The sequence below is a fragment of the Eptesicus fuscus genome, chromosome 25 (genome assembly GCF_027574615.1).
Source record: "Eptesicus fuscus isolate TK198812 chromosome 25, DD_ASM_mEF_20220401, whole genome shotgun sequence".
NCBI lineage: Eukaryota > Metazoa > Chordata > Mammalia > Chiroptera > Vespertilionidae > Eptesicus > Eptesicus fuscus.
The window spans coordinates 3,717,238-3,738,635 of NC_072497.1; the positions used below are offsets into that span (position 1 = coordinate 3,717,238).

The 21,398-nt window shown below is 52.1% G+C and overlaps 1 protein-coding gene across 2 annotated transcripts in view; it reads right to left on the reverse strand.

Annotated features, from left to right (window-relative positions):
- Positions 1 to 5,195: 5,195 nt before the first annotated feature.
- Positions 5,196 to 21,398, reverse strand: part of BNC1 (basonuclin 1) — a 35,648-nt gene continuing 19,445 nt past the window's right edge. Inside the window, exons 4-6 of one of the 2 annotated variants that reach the window (XM_054713198.1) lie at positions 16,091 to 17,952; positions 14,915 to 15,028; positions 5,196 to 6,351 (exon numbers count right to left, since the gene is read on the reverse strand). In XM_054713198.1, coding sequence (XP_054569173.1) covers positions 5,616 to 6,351; positions 14,915 to 15,028; positions 16,091 to 17,952 — 2,712 coding nt within the window. In that variant the 3' untranslated portion in view covers positions 5,196 to 5,615. The remainder of the gene's footprint in view (positions 6,352 to 14,914; positions 15,029 to 16,090; positions 17,953 to 21,398) is intronic. The other variant, XM_054713199.1, reaches the window with a different exon arrangement.

A 21,398-nucleotide genomic window follows, 5' to 3' on the forward strand; every position in this document is an offset into this window, starting at 1 on the left:
TTCGATTTCCAGTAGGGGCATATGCCTGGGGTTGTGGACTGGATTCCCAGTAGGGGGCATACAGGAGGCAGCTGATCAATGATTCTCTCTCATCATTGTAGTTTCCCTCTCTCTCTCTCCCTTCCTCTTTGAAATCAATAAAAATATATTAAAAGAAAGAACACTCAAGAAACATATATATATATATATATATATATTTTTTTCCCAGCTAGCCTTGGAGCTGGAAGACGTGCATGGTACACGAGGGGAATTTCCACACACATTTCCTAGGTCTGACATGAGTCCAGAGAAATGGACAACAGCAATCGCAATAACCAAGACATTCCAGCAGAGGGCACCATTCACCAGCAATCTGAAATGTGAATCTGCAAATACGTTTGAGAATCCGTGATTAAGAAAACAGGTGGTTCTTCAAAAAGTCAGACATTACAGTGACCCCATCACCCAGCAGTTCCACTTCTAGGCATGCACCCCAGTGAAGTGAAAACATGTCCACACAAAAACTTGTACCCAAATGTTCATAGCAGCATTATTATTGGTTAAAACTCGAGGCCCGGTGCAGTTGTGCACTGGTGGGGTCCCTCAGCCTGGCCTGCGGGGATCAGGCCAAAACTGGTCTGGTGCTTGGATTCGTCCAGGGCTGGCAGCGGGGGAGGGACTGTGGGAGGGCTCCAGGGCATGTCCAGCCAGTCTCGCCCAGTCCTGATCGGTTGGACCCCAGCAGCAAGCTAACCTACCGGTTGGAGCGCCTGCCCCTGGTGGTCAGTGCGCATCATAGCGACCGGTCAAACGGTCGAATGAACAGTCAGACACTTAGCATATTAAGCTTTTATTATATAGGATTTAAATATATATATATGTATATATACACACATATATATTTTTATTGATTTCACAGAGAGGAAGGGAGAGGTAGAGAGAGATAGAAACATCAGTGATGACAGAGAATCATGGGTCGGCTGTCTCCTGCACACCTCACACTGGGGATCCCGGGCAGATGCCCTGACCGGAATCGAACCCTGACCTCCTGGGTTCATAGGTCGATGCTCAACTACGGAGCCACGCCGGCCGGGCCAGTTAAAGTTTTAATTTCAGACCATCCTTTGTGGTTACTTGGCAAGACTGCCACGCAGGCCTTCCCTGAGCTTGTCAGGTTAGCACGTCGCCCCTTTCGTCCACAACTGACAGCTGAGGCCACGAGGAAAGCCCCGGATGAGGGGGCGGATGCTGAGGAAGGGAGACCCTGAGCAGCTGTTACCTGGCCAAAGCCACCCGGTTAGCAGGTGGAGGTGGTGGCGCCACTCACTCCCTCAATGCGAGGAAACGGAAGGAGGGAAAGGTTGATTGGCAGGGAAATGACCCACTGAGCGGAGGACCAGCTGAGCTGGAGAAGCCGGTGGATTATGATGTGATAGGCAAGATAGTCAAGGTCGTGGGGTGAAGGAGACACCTCGAGAGAGCATGAGTGTGAGGCGTGAGAAAGGCCCGAGCGGGACCAGGGCGCACCACAGAGCCACATGCCATTAAAAAAATTATATATATATATAAATGCAAATTATTTTTTTAACCTTCACTCGATACTTTTCCATTGATTTTTTTTTAAATATATTTTTTATTGATGTCAGAGAGAAAGGGAGAGGGAGAGAGAGACACATCCATGATGAGAGAGAATCACGGATGGGCTGCCTCCTGCACGCCCCACACTGGGGATGGAGCCCGCAACCCGGGCATGTGCCCTTGACCGGGAATCGAACCCTGACCTCCTGGTTCATAGGTCGATGCTCAACCACTCTATTGATTTTTGGAGAGAGTGGAAGAGAGAGTCTCACCTGGCATGAGACTGATTCTCAGGAGGTCCAGGCAGATGTGACCACATGGGCCTGGGTGTGAATATAGACAAACAGATGTTGGGGGGGGAGGGAGGAGGGGGAGAGGCTGAAGGGGTTCCCACCAATTCTCTGAGAGCAGGAAGTGTGAGGTCAGCTACTGGGAATATGCGTAGATTATGGTGAGAACTTTATTTTTTTATTATTTTTTTAAATTTCTTTATTGATTAAGGTGTCACATATTTGTCCTCATCCCCCCATTCCCATCCCACACCCCTCCCCACGGATGCCCCAACCCCCTGTTGAACTTAACCATTGGATAGGCTCATATGCATGCACACAAGTCCTTTGGTTGATCTCTCCCCTATGGTGAGAACTTTTTAAAAAAATATTTTTTAAAATTGATTTCAGAGAGAAAGGGAGAGGGAGAAAGAGAGAGAGAGAAACATCAATGATGAGAGAGAACCATGGATCGGCTGCCTCCTGCACACCCCCTGCTGGGGATGGAGCCCACAACCCTTGACCAGAATTGAACCCGGGACCCTCCAGTCCGCAGGCCAGCGCTCTATCCACTGAGCCACACCAGCCAGGCGCGGTGGCATCTTGTCAAGGGCAGGTGTGGAAGAGCTCCTGTGGGGAGAGGGAGGGAGCTGGCCAGGGCCGTCACGGGAGACCAGTGGGGAAAGAGGACGAAGGAGCAGGCGCAGGACGATGTTTTAGGGCCCTGTCAGCCTCGGGAGGGCCCCTGTTGTGGGAAGCTTTGGGATGGGGCACTGCGTGGTCTGACCTGCATCTTGGAAGGACCCTTCTGGCTGCTGTAGGAGGGAAGGATGGATGTAACGGACCCGTTAGGAGGCTACCGCAGGCCTCCAGGCAGGAGACAATGGGGCCTAGAGTCATGTAGGCAGGACACAGGTGTTGGTGGATGAGAAGGTTTCCCCGATGACTTGTCTCCCAGGGATCTACGAAGCAGGAACATGGTCGTCGCCTCAGAGAGGGGACCTGGGTGGGTACATGGGGTCATGCTTATAGCTACACTAGAGGCCCGGTGCATGAGATTGGTGCACTCCTTTGGGTCCCTCAGCCCGGCCTGTCCCCTCTTTGCCGTCTGGGAGCCCTTGGGGGATGTTCGACTGCCGGCTTAGAGCGGGCCTAAGCTGTCAGTCGGACATACGTAGTGCTGCCGCAGAGGAAGGAGAGGCTCCCGCCGCCGCCTCTGCGCTCACCAGCCGTGAACCCGCCTTCTGGCTGAGGGGCGCGCCCCCTGTGGGAGCGCACTGACCACCAGGGGGCCAGCTCCGGCGTTGAACGTCTGCCCCCTGGTGGCGAGTGTGCGTCATAGCGACCGGTCGTTCCGCCGTTCGGTCGATTTGCCTATTAGCCTTTTATTATACAGGATGTTGGAAGGGTAGGGAAAAAAACAGGTGAAGAAGTTAAAACAAATTAAAAGGTGTTCTAAAAAGTCACTTTTAAAAAACTATACTCAGGAATGAAAGAGGTTTGCATACCTTCCATTGCATTCTATTTTGAGCTCTGGCTCTAAGACTTACCTATGATAGCGTAGTATTTTTTTGGGAAAAAAAAATCACTTAATTTTGACAACAAATCAATACATAGCCCCTCCTCCCGGGGAAGTAACCACTTTATTTATTTATTTATTTATTTATTTATTTAATCCTCATCTGAGGATATTATCCCAACTGATATTTAGAGAGAGTGGAAGAGAGAGGGAAAGACAGAGAGAAATATCGATGTGAGAGAAACACACCGACTGGTTGCCTCCTGCACAAGTCCCAACCAGGGCATGGGCCAGGGAGGAGCCTGCAACTGAGATAGTAGTGCCCTTAACTGGAATCGAACCCGGGACCCTTCCGTCCACAGGCCAACGCTCTATCCACTGAGCCACACCGGCCGAGGGCACCACTTCCTTTCTTTGGACTTCACGACTCGCTGACGTTCCTGTCTTGAGGTGGCAGAAGTTACTGGTCCGAGGGCCGGTCCTCCAGCCCTCCCCTGGGTTTTCAGCTCCGTGAGATTCATGGTCTGAGTGTGTAAGTGTGTGTATGTGTGTGTGTGTGTGTGTGTGCGTGTGTGTGACCACCAGCACCCACACAACCAGCAGCCCGGGTGAAACAAAACCGGTTTTACAAAAGGTTCATCTTCTTAAACAAAAAGTATGCCATATATTTTTTATTAAATCATAGAAAACTCATTTGTATACACGTTGTTGTTTTTCTCCCCACTTTGGGAAACCGGGAATATTGAACAGCTGGATGACACACCGGATGAACAATACCTCTCCCTTTAAGGACAGACACGCCTGACGTCGTCCCATTTATTTATTTTTAAACGTCGAAATAAATCAGTGACAGCTTGTGGGCTTCTTTTCACCTTCAGGCCTCGGGAATGCTATCTCTTACCACCCCCAATTGTAATCCTAAGGATGTTTTCCATGACTTAGAGCAACCGTAACTTTCAAAGACCATGAACTTGGAAGTCTTTTAATATGAAATCGACTTCCTTTTCCCCCTACCTCAGGCTTTTAGAGAACTGCAAACGCCGCATTTCACGAGATGGGCCTGTCTGCAACAGCCACGGTCGACAACCGCGTGGACTACAGCTCAGAATAAGTTAAATATGAAGACACACACAGTATGGCAGCAACATCCTACTTTTCTTCCTACCGTGTAACTCCGGGCGTTTCCCCCTAATCTTACGGGTTTATAAAAGACGAAGACTGAGGGATCTGGGGGATACCGCAAATGCACACCCACCCTCCGAACCATCCTCTAAACGCTTGGGTCAAAAATATACACACATACGGTCCTGCCGGGATGATGCCTGCGTCCATTCTGCAGGGCAGCCCCCCGGAGCAGACTCTGAACTTCCCCCCCAGTGATCACGGGCCATGGGTTTGACGTTTAGGTCATCACTCGTTCCGCTTTCGATCGACCGAGACGCCCCCCGAGGTCACACCGTGACACGTCCACACTCGCCCCATATACTCACATACTCTACACGCAAATTAAATATCATCAAAATTATCTTAAATTAAATCGAAGACTGCTATTCTTAAGTGCATAGTTTTAAGCCATCTCCCCCCTTCCCCCCCCCCCCAAAAAAAAGATCCCATTTTTCAGGTTCCTGATTTCATGAGTCTGAAACCCAGATTTCAGTTCCTGTGCTTTTCCCCCCCGGACACTCCATCGAGAGCCGAAATCCAGCAAGCCTCCCTCCAAGCCCCTGACGTCCATCTGCAGGCCCGGAGATCTCCCAGGGAATGTGTAAACAGATCTGGGAAAAAAAAAACTGCATTTCTGCACGTTTTCGCTGTGTCCGTGAAAAACACCCGGGGCTGAGAAATAAAAAAAAAAAAAAAAAACATGACAGGAAAGGCTGTCCCGCGTCCACGCCCCGCTCCTCCCGCGGTAGGAGACTAGAACAGGGGTCCTCAAACTACGGCCCGCGGGCCACACGCGGCCCGCCGAGGACATTCATCCGGCCCGCCGGGCGTTTTTGCCGCCGCTGCCTGTCCTGCTTAGCAGTGTGCATAGGAATTTGTTCATAGTTTTTTTTTAAAACTATAGTCCGGCCCTCCAACGGTCTGAGGGACAGTGAACTGGCCCCCCCACTGGTTTAAAAAGTTGGAGGACCCCCTGGACCTGAAAGTCAGCGCCAATACTTTGGGGGCCCGGCTTGTCCCGAATGGTGTTCAAGACCCAAACAGACCCTCCTGGTTCCGCCTTCTCTGCCGGAAGCAATGCCGTTGCCTCTCCCTTTCCCATCTCGTTACTGGAGGTGGCCTGGCGAGGAGGAGACGAGGCTCTTGTGCAGGTTGGGGTTCTGGCTGTGTCTGTTGCGGCTGCGCACGGACGAGAACATGGTGTTGCAGCCGGGGACCTTGCACTTGTGCAGCTGGCGGAGGTGCACGGTTTTGTAGTGGGCCCTGAAGGTCCCCTTGTTCCTGTACGTCTTCTGGCAGAGGTGACACGCGATGGGCAGCCCGGAGGGCAGGCCGGCGAGGCTCTGGTCGGCCTTCTCCATCAGGGCGCAGATGGGGTACTCCTCCTCCTCCTCCTCCCCGGGCACCAGGCCCGGGCCCTCGCCGTTCCCATCATCGCTGTCCCCCAGGAGCGCGGCGGCGGCGGCGGGGGCGCCCTCCTCGCTCGCCCCGTCGGAGTCCCAGGAGGAGTGGCTGCTGCCCTCGGACTTGACGCTCGAGGAGGTCGTGCTCAGGTCCAGGGCGGTGCCTTCGCCCGGCGGGGCACCCGGCGGGCCGGAGGGGTAGCTCCCCAAGGCGGCGCCGCCGTGCGCCTGGGCGATCGGGTGCACCAGGCTGCCCACCCGGCCGGCCCCCTTGAAGATGACCGACGCCTGGGAGGCCTGCTGGGTGCAGGCCGCGTCCCGATAGGCCTCCTTGGCCGCGTCGTTCAGAAGGTACGCGGCGCGGAAATGGCCTTCGCTGCTGCTTTCCAGGGCTTCCTGGGTCAAGCCTCTCTGGTGGAGGTTTAGGTTGGAACTGTGTCTACAAGAGTGAGAAGATGGTTAGGAACGGGTTGAGCTGTTGTTTGTTTGTTATTTATTCTGTTCATCCTCACCCGAGGGCATTTTTCAAATGATCTTTTATTTATTTTATTTTTTTTAAATACATTTTATTGATTTTTTACAGAGAGGAAGGAGAGGGAGAGAGAGTTAGAAACATCGATGAGAGAGGAACATCGATCAGCTGCCTCCTGCACAACCCCCTACTGGGGATGTGCCCGCAACCGAGGTACATGCCCTCGACCGGAATCGAACCCGGGACCCCTGGGTCCGCAGGCCGACGCTCTATCCACTGAGCCAAACCGGTTTCGGCCCGAGGATATTTTTCAATTGATCTTTTATTTTTTTAAAAATACATTTTATTGATTTTTTAGAGAGAGGGATAGAGAGTTAGAAACATCGATGAGAGAGGAAACATCGATCAGCTGCCCTCTGCACACCCCCCACCAGGGATGTGCCCGCAACCAAGGTACATGCCCTTGACCGGGAATTGAACCCGGGACCCTTCAGTCCGCAGGCCGACGCTCTGTCCACTGAGCCACACCGGTTTCGGCTCAAATGATCTTTTAGAGAGAGTGGACGAGAGAGGGAAAGACAGAGAGAAAACATCGATGTGAGAGGAACACATGGATGGGTTGCCTCCTGCACGCGCCCTGACCAGGGAGGGCCCGGGCCGGGGAGGAGCCTGCAACCGAGGTACGTGCCCTTGACCGGAATCGAACCCGGGACCCTTTGCTCCTCAGGCCGACGCTCTATCCACTGAGCCACACCGGGTAGGGCTTGAGCTGTTGTTTTCAAAAGTCCTCATTCTGGGTGGAGACACTAGGCAGATAGCAGCAAACGCCTGTGGCATGCGAGAAGTGATGATAAGGGGCGTGGGATACAACGCGAGGCTAGCGGGCACCGGCCCACTGCTGTTCGCTGCTTGTCAGAGGAAGTCAGGGACCTTGGGAATATGTGGTTCCCTTCAGTTTCCACCGTCTGATCGACAGGTAACTTCCTGGTCCCGATCTAAAGGGAATGGCTAGCCCCAGCTGGTTTGGCTCAGTGGATAGAGCATCAGCCTGCGGACTGAAGGGTCCCGGGTTCGATTCTGGTCAAGGGCACGTGCCCGGGTTGCGGGCTCGATCACCAGCAGGGGGCATGCAGAAGGCAGCTGATCAATGATTCTTTTTTTTTTTTTTTAAATATATTTCATTGATTTTTTGCAGAGAGGAAGGGAGAGGGATAGAGAGTCAGAAACATCAATGAGAGAGAAACATCAATCAGCTGCCTCCTGCACACCCCCCACTGAGGATGTGCCCGCAACCAAGGTACATGCCCCTGACCGGAATCGAACCTGGGACCCTTGAGTCCGCAGGCCGACGCTCTATCCACTGAGCCAAACCGGTTTCGGCTGATCAATGATTCTCATCATTGATGTTTCTCTCTCTCTCTCTCTCTCTCTCTCTCTCTCTGAAATCAATAAAAATATATTTTTTTTAAAAAAGAGAGAGAGAGAATGGTTAGACTATTTCAATTAGGCCCATTCGACTGGGACACTAGAAATAACTGGTCACAAACAATAAGCAGCAGAGGATGGTATGCCAATGAGATCAGGGAATATGATCTTCTAGATCTGTCCTGTCCAATAGTCCAGCCACTCCCTCACAGGTGGCTACGCGTCCCTGGAGTGTGGCGGTATCCTATAATAAAACGGGAATACTATGGACGACTGACTGAAAGAAAACACTTTATTAAAACTTACTCCACCTGTTGCTTTTTACTTTTTTTTGGTTAATCCTCACCCAAGAATATTTTTTCCATTGATTTTTTAGGGAGAGTGGAAGAGAGAGGGAAAGACGGAGAGAAAACATCGATGTGAGAGAAACACATCCACTGGCTGCCTCCTGCATGCGCTCTGACCAGGGCCCGGGCCGGGGAGGAGCCTGCAACCGAGGTACGTGCCCTTGACTGGCATCGAACCCGGGACTCTTGGGTCCGCAGACCCACGTTCTATCCACCAAGCCAAACTGGCGAGGGCTTACTTCTTCTTCTTTTTTTTTAATGTGGCTACCAGAAAATTTGAAATTTCCTACGTGGCTTGCATCAGGGTCTAGAGCATTTGGCAGGCATATCATCCCAGTTCTACAGGTATGAAAATCTGACTGGCTAGAAATAGGAGGGCGTGTGTGTGTGTGTGTGTGTGTGTGTGTGTGTGTGCACGTGCACGAGTGCATGAGTGAGAGAGAGAGAAAGGAAAGAGAGAGAGGAAAGAGCGAGAGAGTGTACCATTCAGTTCATACTTGCAACGTTTCACAGTTACCAGACAGGGGTTTTGCAAATGCAGCACTGTAAGCACACCGCCAATCACCAATCTGCTACCTGGTGATTACCCCCGAAGGGCAGATAATGAGTACCCATTACGGCCCAGGCCTGGGACTCCTATGATATCATTTGGCTGTAACTTGTCAATCACTGTTGGCCTTGCTCAGAGATTCCATGCTCACCTGATGAGCAAAACACAGCCCTTTCCAAGGGCTACCATCTTTTTAAAAAATATTTTTTTTATTGATGTCAGAGAGGAAGGGAGAGGGAGGGAGAGATGGAAACATCAGTGATGAGAGAGAATCATTGACCGGCTGCCTCCTGCAATGCCCCACACTGGGGATCGAGCCCGCAACCCAGGCATCTGGCCTTCCTGGGAACCGAACCTGTGATCTTCTGGCTGCTTCACCACTGAGCCACGCCAGCCAGGCAAACAAGGGCTACCATTTTAAAGGAGAATGACGCTAAACAGGGAAAATACTCCCCCCGTACAGCTCAGAATGCATGCCTGGGGAAAAAAACCCCAAAATAAATAAGGATTGAATTTTCTCTCCTAAATCTCCAAAGACATAGGATGAGGGTCGAGGAGGTTTAATCCTACCTCAAATTTACTATTCGGCTGCTCTCCTCTCTCCCCTTACACATCCTTTTTTTTTTTTTTCTGGCCATCATCAGATTACATCCCCAGATCACCCACTTTGCAGGCAGCTCTCCTTAACTACAACTCTGACCTGTGATTATGTCAGCATTCTGGGTTGAAGGGGCAGGAACGTGTCAGCAGAAAACCAGACATGGGGTTGACATGCAGGTTCCAGTACATACAAGGGTTGAAGGAAAAAAAAAAAAAAAAGCCAGACAAACACATTCAACTGGAACCTTGTATGGCCAGATCCCTGCTGCCCCAGAACAAGGCCCTGGGCCCACGCTCAGCACCCAATGTCCCACGAATGCCAGGAGCTGACTTGTGGGCTCCTCTAACTTTCTTCTTCTTCTTTTTTAAAAAAAATATATTTTATTGATTTTTTTTACAGAGAGGAAGGGAGAGGGATAGAGAGTTAGAAACATCGATGAGAGAGAAACATCAATCAGCTGCCTCCTGCACACTCCCCTACTGGGGATGTGCCCGCAACCAAGGTACGTGCCCTTGACCGGAATCGAACCCGGGACCTTTCAGTCCGCAGGCTGATGCTCTATCCACTAAGCCAAACCGGTTTTGGCTTCTTCTTGTTTTTTAAAATACATTTTTATTGATTTCAGAGAGGACAGGAAAGGGAGAGCGAGATAGAAACATCAATGACGAGAGAGCATCATCGATCGGCTGCCTCCTGCACGCCTCCTACAGGGGGGGGGGGGTTCGAGCCTGCAACCCGGGCATGTGCCCATGACTGGGAATCGAACCCAGGACCTTTCAGTCTGCAGGCCGACACTCTATCCACTGAGCCACACCGGCTAGGGCTCCTCAAACCTTCCCTCAAGAGGATTAGATGCATTTCCCGGGGTGCCATGTCCCCTAAAACCAGTGACAACCACAACTGCAAGGACGCTCTGCACCTTGACTTTCAGGCTTTCCGCCCCCGGGACTTGGCTGGTGCCGTGCCCACTGCCCGGGTCTGTATTTCTCCTCTGCGTCCTCTATCTCCCCCTGAAGCTCTTCCCCACGGGATGCTGGCTGCTTAGATGAGATGAGACCCCTGGTTCTCAAAGTGTGGTCTGGGCACCCAGTCGCTTCATCATGATTCGAAGACATCATTTGCTGTGTTAACTCTCATTCTCTCAGGTGTGTACAGTGGAGTTTTCCAGAGGCTTCATGACACGTGATACAGCAGGGGTCCTCAAACTTTTTAAACAGGGGGCCAGTTCACTGTCCCTCAGACCGTTGGAGGGCCGGACTATAGTTTAAAAACACACATACTATGAACAAATTCCTATGCACACTGCTAAGTCGGCTGCTAAGCAGGACAGGCAGCGGCGGCAAAAACACCCGGCGGGCCGGATAAATGTCCTCGGCGGGCCGCATGTGGCCCGCGGGGCCGTAGTTTGAGGACCCCTGTGATACAGCGACAGGTTGAAGGCAGAAGCCGCTATGCGAATCCAGCTGTCTTCTCTACGGAAGCCGGACACTAAAGAGATTTTTGCTGAAAGCCTCAAGCAAAGCCACTCTTATAAGTTTTTGTTTTGGAAAAATGTGATACGTTTCATGAAAATGTTACTTATGCTAATGTATAGTAGGCTTATGGTTGTTATTATTATTTTAAAATATATTTTTATTGAGTTCGGAGAGGAAGGGAGAGGGGGAGAGAGAGACAGAAACATCAATGATGAGAGAGAATCATGGATCGGCTGCCTCCTGCACGCCCCCTACTGGGGACGGAGCCCACAACCCAGGCATGTGCCCTTGACCGGACTGGAACCTGGGACCTTTCAGTCCACAGGCCGACGCTCTATCCAACTGAGCCAAGCCGGCTAGGGCAGGTTTTATTAAGTGATGTAAAATATATAGTTTTTTTTTTTTTCAGTTTTAATTTCTAATACAGTAAATATGGATAGATAGAAACCCAAATAGACAAACACTTTGGAGGGTCTTGAGGTTTGAAGAATTTATAAAGGGCTCTGGCCGGGTAGCTCAGTTGGCTAAGAGCACCATCCTGATACACCAACATTGTGGGGCTCGATCCCCGGTCGGGGCACATACAAGAAACAACCAGTGGATGCAGAAATAAGTGCAACAACAAATCAGTGTTTCTCTTTCTATCTCCCCTTCCCCCTCTCTCTCTCTAAAAAGAAAAAGAACTTGTAAAGGGATTGTGCGGCCAAAACTTTTACTCAGACCGCTTCTTCCAGGCAGCCTTCCCTAACTTCTCAGTCTGGTCAGGTGCCCCCCCCCCCCGCCCCACCCATGTGCCCACAGCAGCCTTTGTTTCTCCCATGAGAGCAGCCACCACATTCAGCTGTAAGCACCTGTTTAACGGGTCTGTGCCCACTCAGGCCTTCGTGGGCAGGGATGTGTCCACAGCACCTAACACAGACAGTTTTGTTCTTTTAAAATATATTTTATTGATTTTTTACAGAGAGGAAGGGAGAGGGATAGAAAGCTAGAAACATCGATGAGAGAGAAACATCGACCAGCTGCCTCCTGCACACCCCCCACCGGGGATGTGCCCACAACCAAGGTACATGCCCTTGACCGGAATCGAACCTGGGACCCTTCAGTCCGCAGACCGACGCTCTATCCACTGAGCCAAACCGGTTTCGGCCGCAGACAGTTTTTAATATCTGTTGACGAGCCCTAGCTGGTTAAACTCAGTGTACAGAGCGTCGGCCTGGGGACTCAAGGGTCCCGGGTTCGATCTTGGTCAAGGGCACATCCCTGGGCTGCAGGCTCCGCCCCGGCCCCGGGCAATGGTCAGGGTGTGTGCAGGAGGCAACCAATCGATGTATTTCTCCGACATGGATGTTTCTCTCTGTCTTTCCCTTTTTCTTCCGCTCTCTCTAAAAAAAATAAAAATAAAAAGCCTGGCTGGCGTGGCTCAGTGGTTGAGTGTCAATCTGTGAACCAGGAGGTCACGGTTCGATTCCCGGTCAGGGCACTTGCTCGGGCTGTGGGCTCCATTCCTAGTGTGGGATGTGCAGGAGGCAGCCGATGGATGATTCTCTCTCATCACTGATGTTTCTATCTCTCTCTCTCTCCCTCTCCCTTCCTCTCTGAAATCAATAAAAGTATATTTTAAAAAATAAATAAGTGGGAAAAAAAATGAATGGAAAAAGATCCTCGGGTGAGGATTAACAAAACAAAAAAATCTGTTGGCTGCATCAGCATCAGGGATGCTGCCCCAGCCCCTTCCTGACGGGTCCTGGTCACTGCTGCTGGCGGGAGCAGAGGGGCTGGGAGAGGGGAAGGCAGTTATTTTCGCAGCGACAGGGTCTCGCCTGTGACTCAGAAAGACGGCGGTGGGAGCCGGGGCTGCCCAGGGAGTCTTAGCTCACCTGGTACCATTGCAACCCCAGATTCTGTGCCGAAGCGCAGGCTACGAGAACCAGTACTTTAACTTCAGAAAGCAAGATGTCTCCTTTGCTGGGGGCGGAGGCGTGTATGCGTAAGTAGGACAGAAAGTAAGAAAATATTAAATAATTAAAAAAAGAAATAGCCCTTGGCCGGTGTGGCTCAGTGGATAGAGCGCCAGCCTGCGGACGGAAGGGTCCCGGGTTCGATTCTGATCGAGGGCACATGCCCAGGGTTGTGGGTTCCATCCCCAGTGCGGGGCGTGCAGAAGGCAGCCGATCAATGATTCTCTCTCATCACTGATGTTTCTCTCTCTCTCTCCCTTCCTCTCAGAAATCAATAAAAAAAATATATATTTTTAAAAAAGGGACAGAAAATGAAATCCTATCTGAAATTCAGCATAACTTCTAGTTTAGTAGACGTGGCAGGCCAGAACAGTATCGTCAGCCCGAAGGACAACCTGACGGACACGCCGCCCTCTTCGTCACAATAACATCTCGTTCGCGAACGGACCTTCCTCCTGGATGATGGATGGGGAAGGCGGGGCCGCTCAGCAGGGTGTCCTGGTGGTTTGGTTCAACATCGCAGCCGTGGAGACAGGCATGGTAACCACTATCACCTGTGCTCGCTCCTCTGCGTGTGTGCTTCTGAGTGTGGGGAGGGTCTACGTGTTCTCCCTGTTCATAAAGTGCCGGGACTGACCAGCAGACCCGGAGTGATTTTTTTGATCATATGTTTTTTGTGAAAAAGAGGGCTAAGGGACTGCCTGGCTAAAGGAACCAGACAGTAGCGTTTGTCTGTCTTTTTTAGGCTTTTATCATAGTAACTAGAGGCCCGGTGCACGAAATTCGTGCACGGTGTGTGTGTGTGTGTGTGTGTGTGTGTGTGTGTCCCTCAGCCCAGCCTGCACCCTCTCCAAACTGGGACCCCTTGAGGAATGTTGGACATCCCTCTAACAATCCAGGACTGCTGGCTCCCAACTGCTTGCCTGACTGCCTGCCCGATTGCCCCTAACCCCTCCCCTGCCAGCCTGATTGACGCCTAACTGCTCCCCTGCCGGCCCCATTGCCCCTAACTGCCCTCCCCTGCCAGCCTGGTTGCCCCCAACTCCCCTCCCCTGCTGGCCCGGTCACCCCCAACTGTCCTCCCCTGCTGGCCTGGTCACCTCTAACTGCCCTCCCCTGCTGGCCTGATCTTCCACAACTACCCTCCCCTGCCGGCCATCTTGTGGTAGCCATCTTGTGTCCACATGGGAGTGGTCATTTTTGACCACATGGGGGCGGCCATCTTTTGTGTTGAAGTGATGGTCAATTTGCATATTACTCTTTTATTAGATAGGATAGCTTGAATTAATTTTTAGATATTATTAGCAGGGTAAGTATTTTTGAGAAAATACACGTATTTGTAGTGTTTTTTAAACAAGGTCGTGTCTAAAGACTAAATATAGAGATTCTAGTAAAACACCCCGGGGGCTCAGACCTGTTTGGAAAAAGTCAAGGCAGGGGCTGCCGGCCTCGGCCAGGTCCCCCTGAGGCCTTCAACTTTTCGGAGAATATTTTTTATAGACGTTCCAACCGAGTCTTGTGTTTCCTCACAATAAAGCAGGCCTTACAATTTGGACTAAGGTAGTGGTGGCGTGGAGCTGCCTCCGGTCACACTCGTTTGAGCAAAATGTGTAACATGTTAATACTCTTCAGAGCCACGTGTAGCGTGAATCATACTGCGTTTCATCAGAGAGCCGGTCCTCCCCTGAAAGCCTCCTGGGGTCTCCAGAGGCTGGGGAGCAAGGTGACCTGAAGCGGGGTGACGGGACTCAAGTTCATGAGGAAAAAGCACACACAAGACGGTAACGCCACTCGGGCACTCTGTAAACAGTTCCACTCCTGAGGGTCAGGCAAACCCAACGGTGACAAGACTTCTCATCTTTCATCCCAACCTCCCGAAGTAACTGTGAAGTGCCCTTCCTCTTTGATATCTTAATATTAAAAAAAAAATCTCCCACCAAGCCATCACCCCTCCTTTCCCATAGAGCTTGGTTAACTAGGAATCAGAGGAAATATCGGAGGAAATGTTTCATCCGGCGGACTTCACGTTATACAGTGAAAACCAGACAAGTTTTGGGAAGCCAAAGGGATCCTTTTAAAAGCACCCTCCGGCCCTAGCTGGCTTGGCTCAGTGGACAGAGCGTCGGCCCACAGACGGAAGGGTCCCAGGTTGGATTCTGGTCAAGGGCACGTACCTTGATTGCAGGCTCGATCCCCGGCCCAGGTCGGGGTGTGTGAGGCAGGCAACCAATCGAGGTGTCTCTCTCACATCCGTGTTTCTCTGTCTCTTCCCCTTCCTTCTACTTGTTCTAAAAATCAATGGAAAAATACCATCAGGTGAGGATTAACAATAAAATCGCCCTCCTCCAGTGGCCTGTCTGACCCAGGGCTGCAGACCTCTGTGGGAGAGCTAGCTCACGAATTCCCTGTGCCAAAGCCTTGGGGTGGAATTTGTCTCTGAATTCAGAATTCCTCAGACTTTGGAAAAAGCAGAACGATGCATAGACTGTAATATCATTTCAGTCCCCCCCGCCCCCTAAGAAATCCATGACTATGTCTGCACTGAATCGCGACAAAAAAACTCCACATAAAAGGTGATTGAAAAAACATTGCCAATAGCCTCATATCATTTCAGGTCACGTCTTGGGGCCAAATGAGTCAAGGTTTTGGAAGCAGAGATTCCGGAGAGTGGATCTATAGGATAGCGTTTTTCAAACTGTGGTCCCCGGCCAGCAACCTCTGTGTCACCTGGGCACGTAGAAATGCAAACTCTTAGGCTCCACCCAGAGCCCCTGCAGCAGAAGTTCTAGGAGCCAGGTGATTCAGATGCAGGTTAGAGTTTAAGAACCACCACCTTGCCCTGGCCGGTTTGGCTCAGCGGATAGAGCGTTAGCCTGCGGACTGAAGGGTCCCAGGTTCGGTTCCGGTCAAGGGCACATGCCTGGGTTGCGGGCTCCATCCCCAGCGGGGGGCGTGCAGGAGGCAGCCGGTCAATGGTTCTCTCTCGTTGTTGATGTTTCTCTCTCTCTCTCTCTCTCTCTCTCTCCCTTCTTCTCTGAAATCCATTAAAAACTATCTATATATATAAAAGCCCAAGCAACTGAATGACCGAACAACCAGCCGCTATGATGCACACTGACCACCAGGGGGACAGATGCTCAACACACAGGATCGGGCTCCCTCCTGTCTGGATCAGGCCTGCGGGGACTGGGCCCAAACCAGCTCTCCGACACCCCCTGAAGGGTCCCGGATTGCGAGAGGGCGCAGGCCCGTGCCGAGGGACCCCACGGGTCGGTGCACGCATCTGGGCCTCTAGCAGATACATAAAGAACTGCCCCGTTAGGACCAACGGTTGCCAACAGGCACCTCACCTGTCCCTGCTCCTGCGGGAAGGGAAGGTGGCTTGGCAGCCCTCCACCGTGCACACGTGCGTCTCCCTGGCGTGCACGTTCGTCGTCGTCACACCGCAAGCCTTCTCAAAGGTCTTCTGACAGATGTGGTGGCGTCGCTCTTCCCTCTGCCTCGCCGCCGACGTGTGCTGACCCGCGGGCTCCAGGTCCTTCGGATCTTCGAAACAAGGGAAAGCCATGCCTCGGGGGGACAAGGCGCCCAGGAGGCCCCCCGCCAGCAGGTGCTGCTGCAGCCTGACGTAGTCTGGGAAAGGGACGCAGGGCTCCAGCCCAGGGGGGAGGCGGAGCTCCCGGCCGCCACCCTCCGCCTCCCCGGGCACCAGGGTCAGCGCCGGCTTCTGCTCCAGCTCCGTCTCCCTCTCCGAGTTGCGTGTGGCCTGCTCGGGGGTCCTGCTGATGACCCCCCGGGGCTCGATCACCGATGAGAGGCGGCAAGCCGGCTGCCCCTCGGGGAGAGGCCTCCCTGGGCATCCTGAGGGTGCCCGCTGCTCCTCCAGGGCCCCGTCGGACCCGGGGCTGCCGGCCTCCAGCTCGTCTTCGCTGACCACCTGCAGGGGCCGGTCTTCCTCCGAGCTGAGCGCCCGCCTCTTCTGGTCGGCGGCGCCCACGGCCTCCTCCTTCTCGATCTTGATGGGCATGCTGGACTTGCGGGATTTCTTCTTGGGGAGGCCCTCGGAGGGCACCGCGCTGGAAACCAGCTGCTCCGAGATGGAGGACGACAGCAGGGGCAGAGACGGCAGCATCCCCGGCGTGTTGGCCAGCTCGGCGGGGGTGGCCGGGCTGCGGTAGAAAGGAAGCACCGGCTGCACCGTCCTCAGGTTGGGGAAGAGCACGCCGTTCTGCCCGGCGCCGCCGCCGGGGAAGACGGCCGGGCCCCTGGCATCCTCGCCTGAACCGGGGCAGCCGCCGCCGGGGAGAGGCCCGCGGCCCGGGGACGGCACGTCGATCCCCGGGCGCCCGTAGCTGTCGGGGGCGGCCAGGCCGAGGCCGTTCCGGAGGTCCTTGTCCCTGTTGTTCCTGTTCATGGGCATGTGCAGCCGGGGGTTGGGGTTGGCGCTGTGGCGGTTGCGGCTGCGCAGGGAGCTGAACACCATGTTGCAGCCCTCGATGGTGCACTTGTGCTTGATCTTCAGGTGGACGGCGTTGTAGTGGATCTTGAGGGTGCCCTTGTCGTAGAAGGTCTTCTCGCAGGCCGTGCAGAACACCCGGCCCTTCTTGGCGCCCAGCCGGTGCCCCTCGGGCCTGCCCCGGGCCTCGGGGGACAGCTGCGTCCTCTCCAGCTTGGTGGCGACGCTGCAGGTGGCGGCGTCCCTCTCGGGGGCGCCGTCTCCCCTGGGAGGGGCGGTGTCGGGGCAGCCGGGACACGGCTCCTCTTCCACAGGAAACGGGGTGGAGCTGGAGGCCAGGAAGCTGCCGTCGGGGAAGGGCCCCCCGTGGACGTCCTGCCGGGGGTCCTGGCCCAGGTCCGGCCCCATCAGCGCGGGCAGCACGGGGCTGAAGAACTGCAAGGGCAGCATGAATGTCATGCCGTGGATGAGGCCCTCGGAGGGGTGCACGCCGCCGCCGCCGCCGCCGGGGCTCCCCGGGTCCGCGGGCGCGGGGAGGCTGGCGCTGCTCCTGTGGCCGCAGCTCTCGAGGAAAGCCCGGAGGTCCACGCTCGCCGCGGAGGGCGGGGCGGTGACGGCCGGCTCGTCCTTCTCTGGACCGGCCATGAGCTCCACGATGGACTTGGTCTCCCCGAAACGCAGGAACTGCTGCAAGGTGGCCACCTCCTCCTCGCTGGTCATGATGCTCCAGTGATCCAGCACCTTTCCCGACGCGTCCTAGAAAACACGGCCAAGAGCCTGGTTGTTCGGTCATTCGGTTGGCTTGGGCTTTTATATATATAGGTTTTTTTTTTTTTCAATCTTATTAATCTAATAAATTTAAATTTTTTTTTTATTTTGTTGATTTTCTACGGAGAGAAAGGGAGAGGGATAGAGAGTTAGAAACATCGATGAGAGAGAAACATCGACCAGCTGCCTCCTGCACGCCCCCCACTGGGGATGTGCCCGCAACCAAGGTACGTGCCCTTGACCAGAATCGAACCTGGGACCTTTCAGTCCGCAGGTTGACGCTCTATCCACTGAGCCAAACCGGTTAGGGCTCACCCTAATAAATTTAATTAAAATCTTTAAAAAAACAGAAAAAAGTTATCATAAGAGAAATACCTCAATTTGATAAAATACATTTATACAAAACCTACACCTAATACATTTAATCATTTCAACTGAGATTCGGTGGGGGAAGTGGGTACACATTATTCCCACCTCTATTCAGTGTTGTACTAATAGTCCTATGTAGTACACCATGACAGGGAAAAGAAGCCATGCCGTCAGTATTAAAAAGGAAAAATAGTATCTTCTATATATAGGTATTTTTTAAATCGATTTCAGGGGCCCAGCCCCTTCTCCAACCGGAAACGAAAGGGACGGTCAGTTTCCCACGCCTCCCCCTCTTCTCTAAGAAAGGGGCAGGGTGCCCAAACCGGTGTGGCTCAGTGGATAGAGCGTCAGCCTGCGGACCGGAGGGTCCCAGGTTCGATTCCGGTCAGGGGCATGTACCTTGGTTGCGGGCACATCCCCGGTGCGGGGCGTGCAGGAGGCAGCTGATCGATGTTTCTCTCTCATCTATGTTTCTAACTCTCTATCCCTCTCCCTTCCTCTCTGTAAAAAAATCAATAAAATATATTTTTTTAAAAAAGAAAAGAAAGGGGCAGGGTGGTCACGGCCTCCTCGGGCACCACAGGGCACCTCCATGCACATCTGAAAATGACATCCTCTCAGGATGAGCCGGGGGCTGATCGAGTTCAGTCCCCACTCATGCCCTTCTCCTAGGCCAGAAACTGTGCAGAAAATATACTGTAGCCCTAGCCGGTTTGGCTCAGTGGATAGAGCGTGGGCCTGCGGACTGAAGGGTCCCAGGTTCAATTCCGGTCAAGGGCACGTGCCTGGGTTGCAGGCTCGATCCCCAGTAGGGGACCTGCAGGAAGCGGCCGATTAATGATACTCTCTCATCACTGATGATTCTATCTCTCCCTCCCCCTCTCTTCCTTTCTCAAATCAATAAAAATATATTTTTTTTAAAAAAGAAAATATACTGCACAAATGTAAGTGGCAGTCCAAAAAAGTCATAAAATAATTGTACTCAAGCCTCAGGGAAATTTGGTGGTTAGTTTCTATCTTATTTCAAACCAATTGGTCGTCTTGCATTAGGTCTAGTAATCGCCACAAAAATTAAAATACATATATTTTGCCCTGCCCGGGGGGGCTGGAGTGTCACCCTATACATCAAAGGTTGTGGGTTCCATCCCCAGTTGGGGTGTGCATAGAATGTTTCTCTCTCACATCCAGGCTTCTCTCTCTCTCCCTCCCTCTCTCTTTAAAATCAATAAACATATCCTTGCATGAGGATAAAAACCAACAATGTATCTTTTGAAAAATAGTAACTTCTTCTTTTTGTTTTTTTGTTTTTGTTTTTGTTCTCACCAGAGGATGGTTTTTCCCATTGATTTTAAGAGAGAGTGGAAGGGAAGGGGGCCAGAAGGGAGAGAGAGAGAAAGAGAGGAGGGAGATCAATGTGAGAGAGACACATCGATTGGTTGCCTCCCACACGTACCCCGACCCAGGCCCGGGGATCAAACCTGCAAAACTGGCAACCCTCTGGTCTGGGGGGGGATAGGGGAAGGGAGGGCGCGCAACGCTCTAACCGCTGAGCCACACTGGCCAGGGCAACAATAGTAACTTCTTTATCTCAAGACTCTAGATGGAGCAATCAGACCTCCCTATAGCTCGAGTATTTATTCGCCGCATTTTAATAATCTGCCCAAGCAACTACCATCGGAAAAACAAATGAGCCCGTATTGATCTACGGCCCGTGTTCACGAAGCGCAGCTGTAATTACACCGGCGTGTTGGAGGTCTTTCAACTCTTAGCAAGGCCTAACTTTTCCCAAAACTGCCATAAATATTTTATCACAGAACATGTACTTGATGGCCTACTGAGATTTTTCACAGTGCACGGGAGCGCTCCGAAGATGGCGAGGAATGTAACATCATACATTTTTCATGCGCTAGAGGTTCAAGGTAATTGATTCCATATTTTTAATCCCAACACGAGGGAAAGCTAGATTATTAGGATCATTAAATATTGATCTCTGTCATAATGTAAGGTCGGAACGCTGCTCTGCATAAAAGGTGGGTTCCGACCTGCGGGGGCGGGGGGGGGGCCCTGCTCTCGAGGTGAACACGTGTTTCCAGAGGAAGATCATGGCCTTGACACTCAGAAAAATGGGGGTTCAGACTCGCGGTCTGCTGCATAGGAGCTGAGTGACTCCAGCAAGATTTAGAAGCAGCCTGGAGCTTCCGGTTTTTCCAACGGAAAAGGGGAATGTTCTACCCACTTCATAAGATCCCCAGAAAAGGGTCTAGGTCGTAAGATGACTGGGAGAGGGTCTAGGTCAGTGGTTCCCAACCTAAGCATCTCTAACATCCTGATGCCCCCCCCCACCACCCCGTGACATATAATTCTCATTATTCAAAAAGTGAACTCCTGCCCTAACCGGTGTGGCTCAGTGGATAGAGCGTTGGCCTGCGGACTGAAGGGTTCCAGGTTCGATTCCGGTCAAGGGCATGTACCGTGGTTGTGGGCACATCCCCAGTAGGGGGTGCGCAAGAGGCAGCTGATCGATGTTTCTCTCTCATCGATGTTTCTGGCTCTCTATCCCTCTCCCTTCCTCTCTGTATAAAATCAATAAAATATATATTTTTTTAAAAAGTGAGCTCCTATTCACGTGGAGGAAGCCTCAAAGGCCACGAACTTGGTCTAAACAAGCTTCCAAAGAACATGGCATCCATGAGAGAGAAAAATAAAAGAACGAAAGGAAAGTGGAAGGATTGAGGAAGAAATCACGAGGAAATTATTAAAAAGAATAGTAATAATATAAAAAGATATGAAAAAATAGCAAATAAAGTTTCAAAACATATAATAGGGAACTGAAATGCATAAATGTCACAATCTATAGACTGTCTATGAGGCCCCTAGAACCATAAGACATGCAAAAAAAATTCACTGTTAATAACTCATTCTCGAATCGCCCCCCCCCTTAAACATCCAACTGCCCCCCCTGTGGGGTGTGGGGCCCACAGAGGGAACCACTAGTCTAGGTCAATGATGGTTATTAGTGTTCATTTTCGTGATACGGTTTTCTCTGAGTAAGACCGACATGTCTG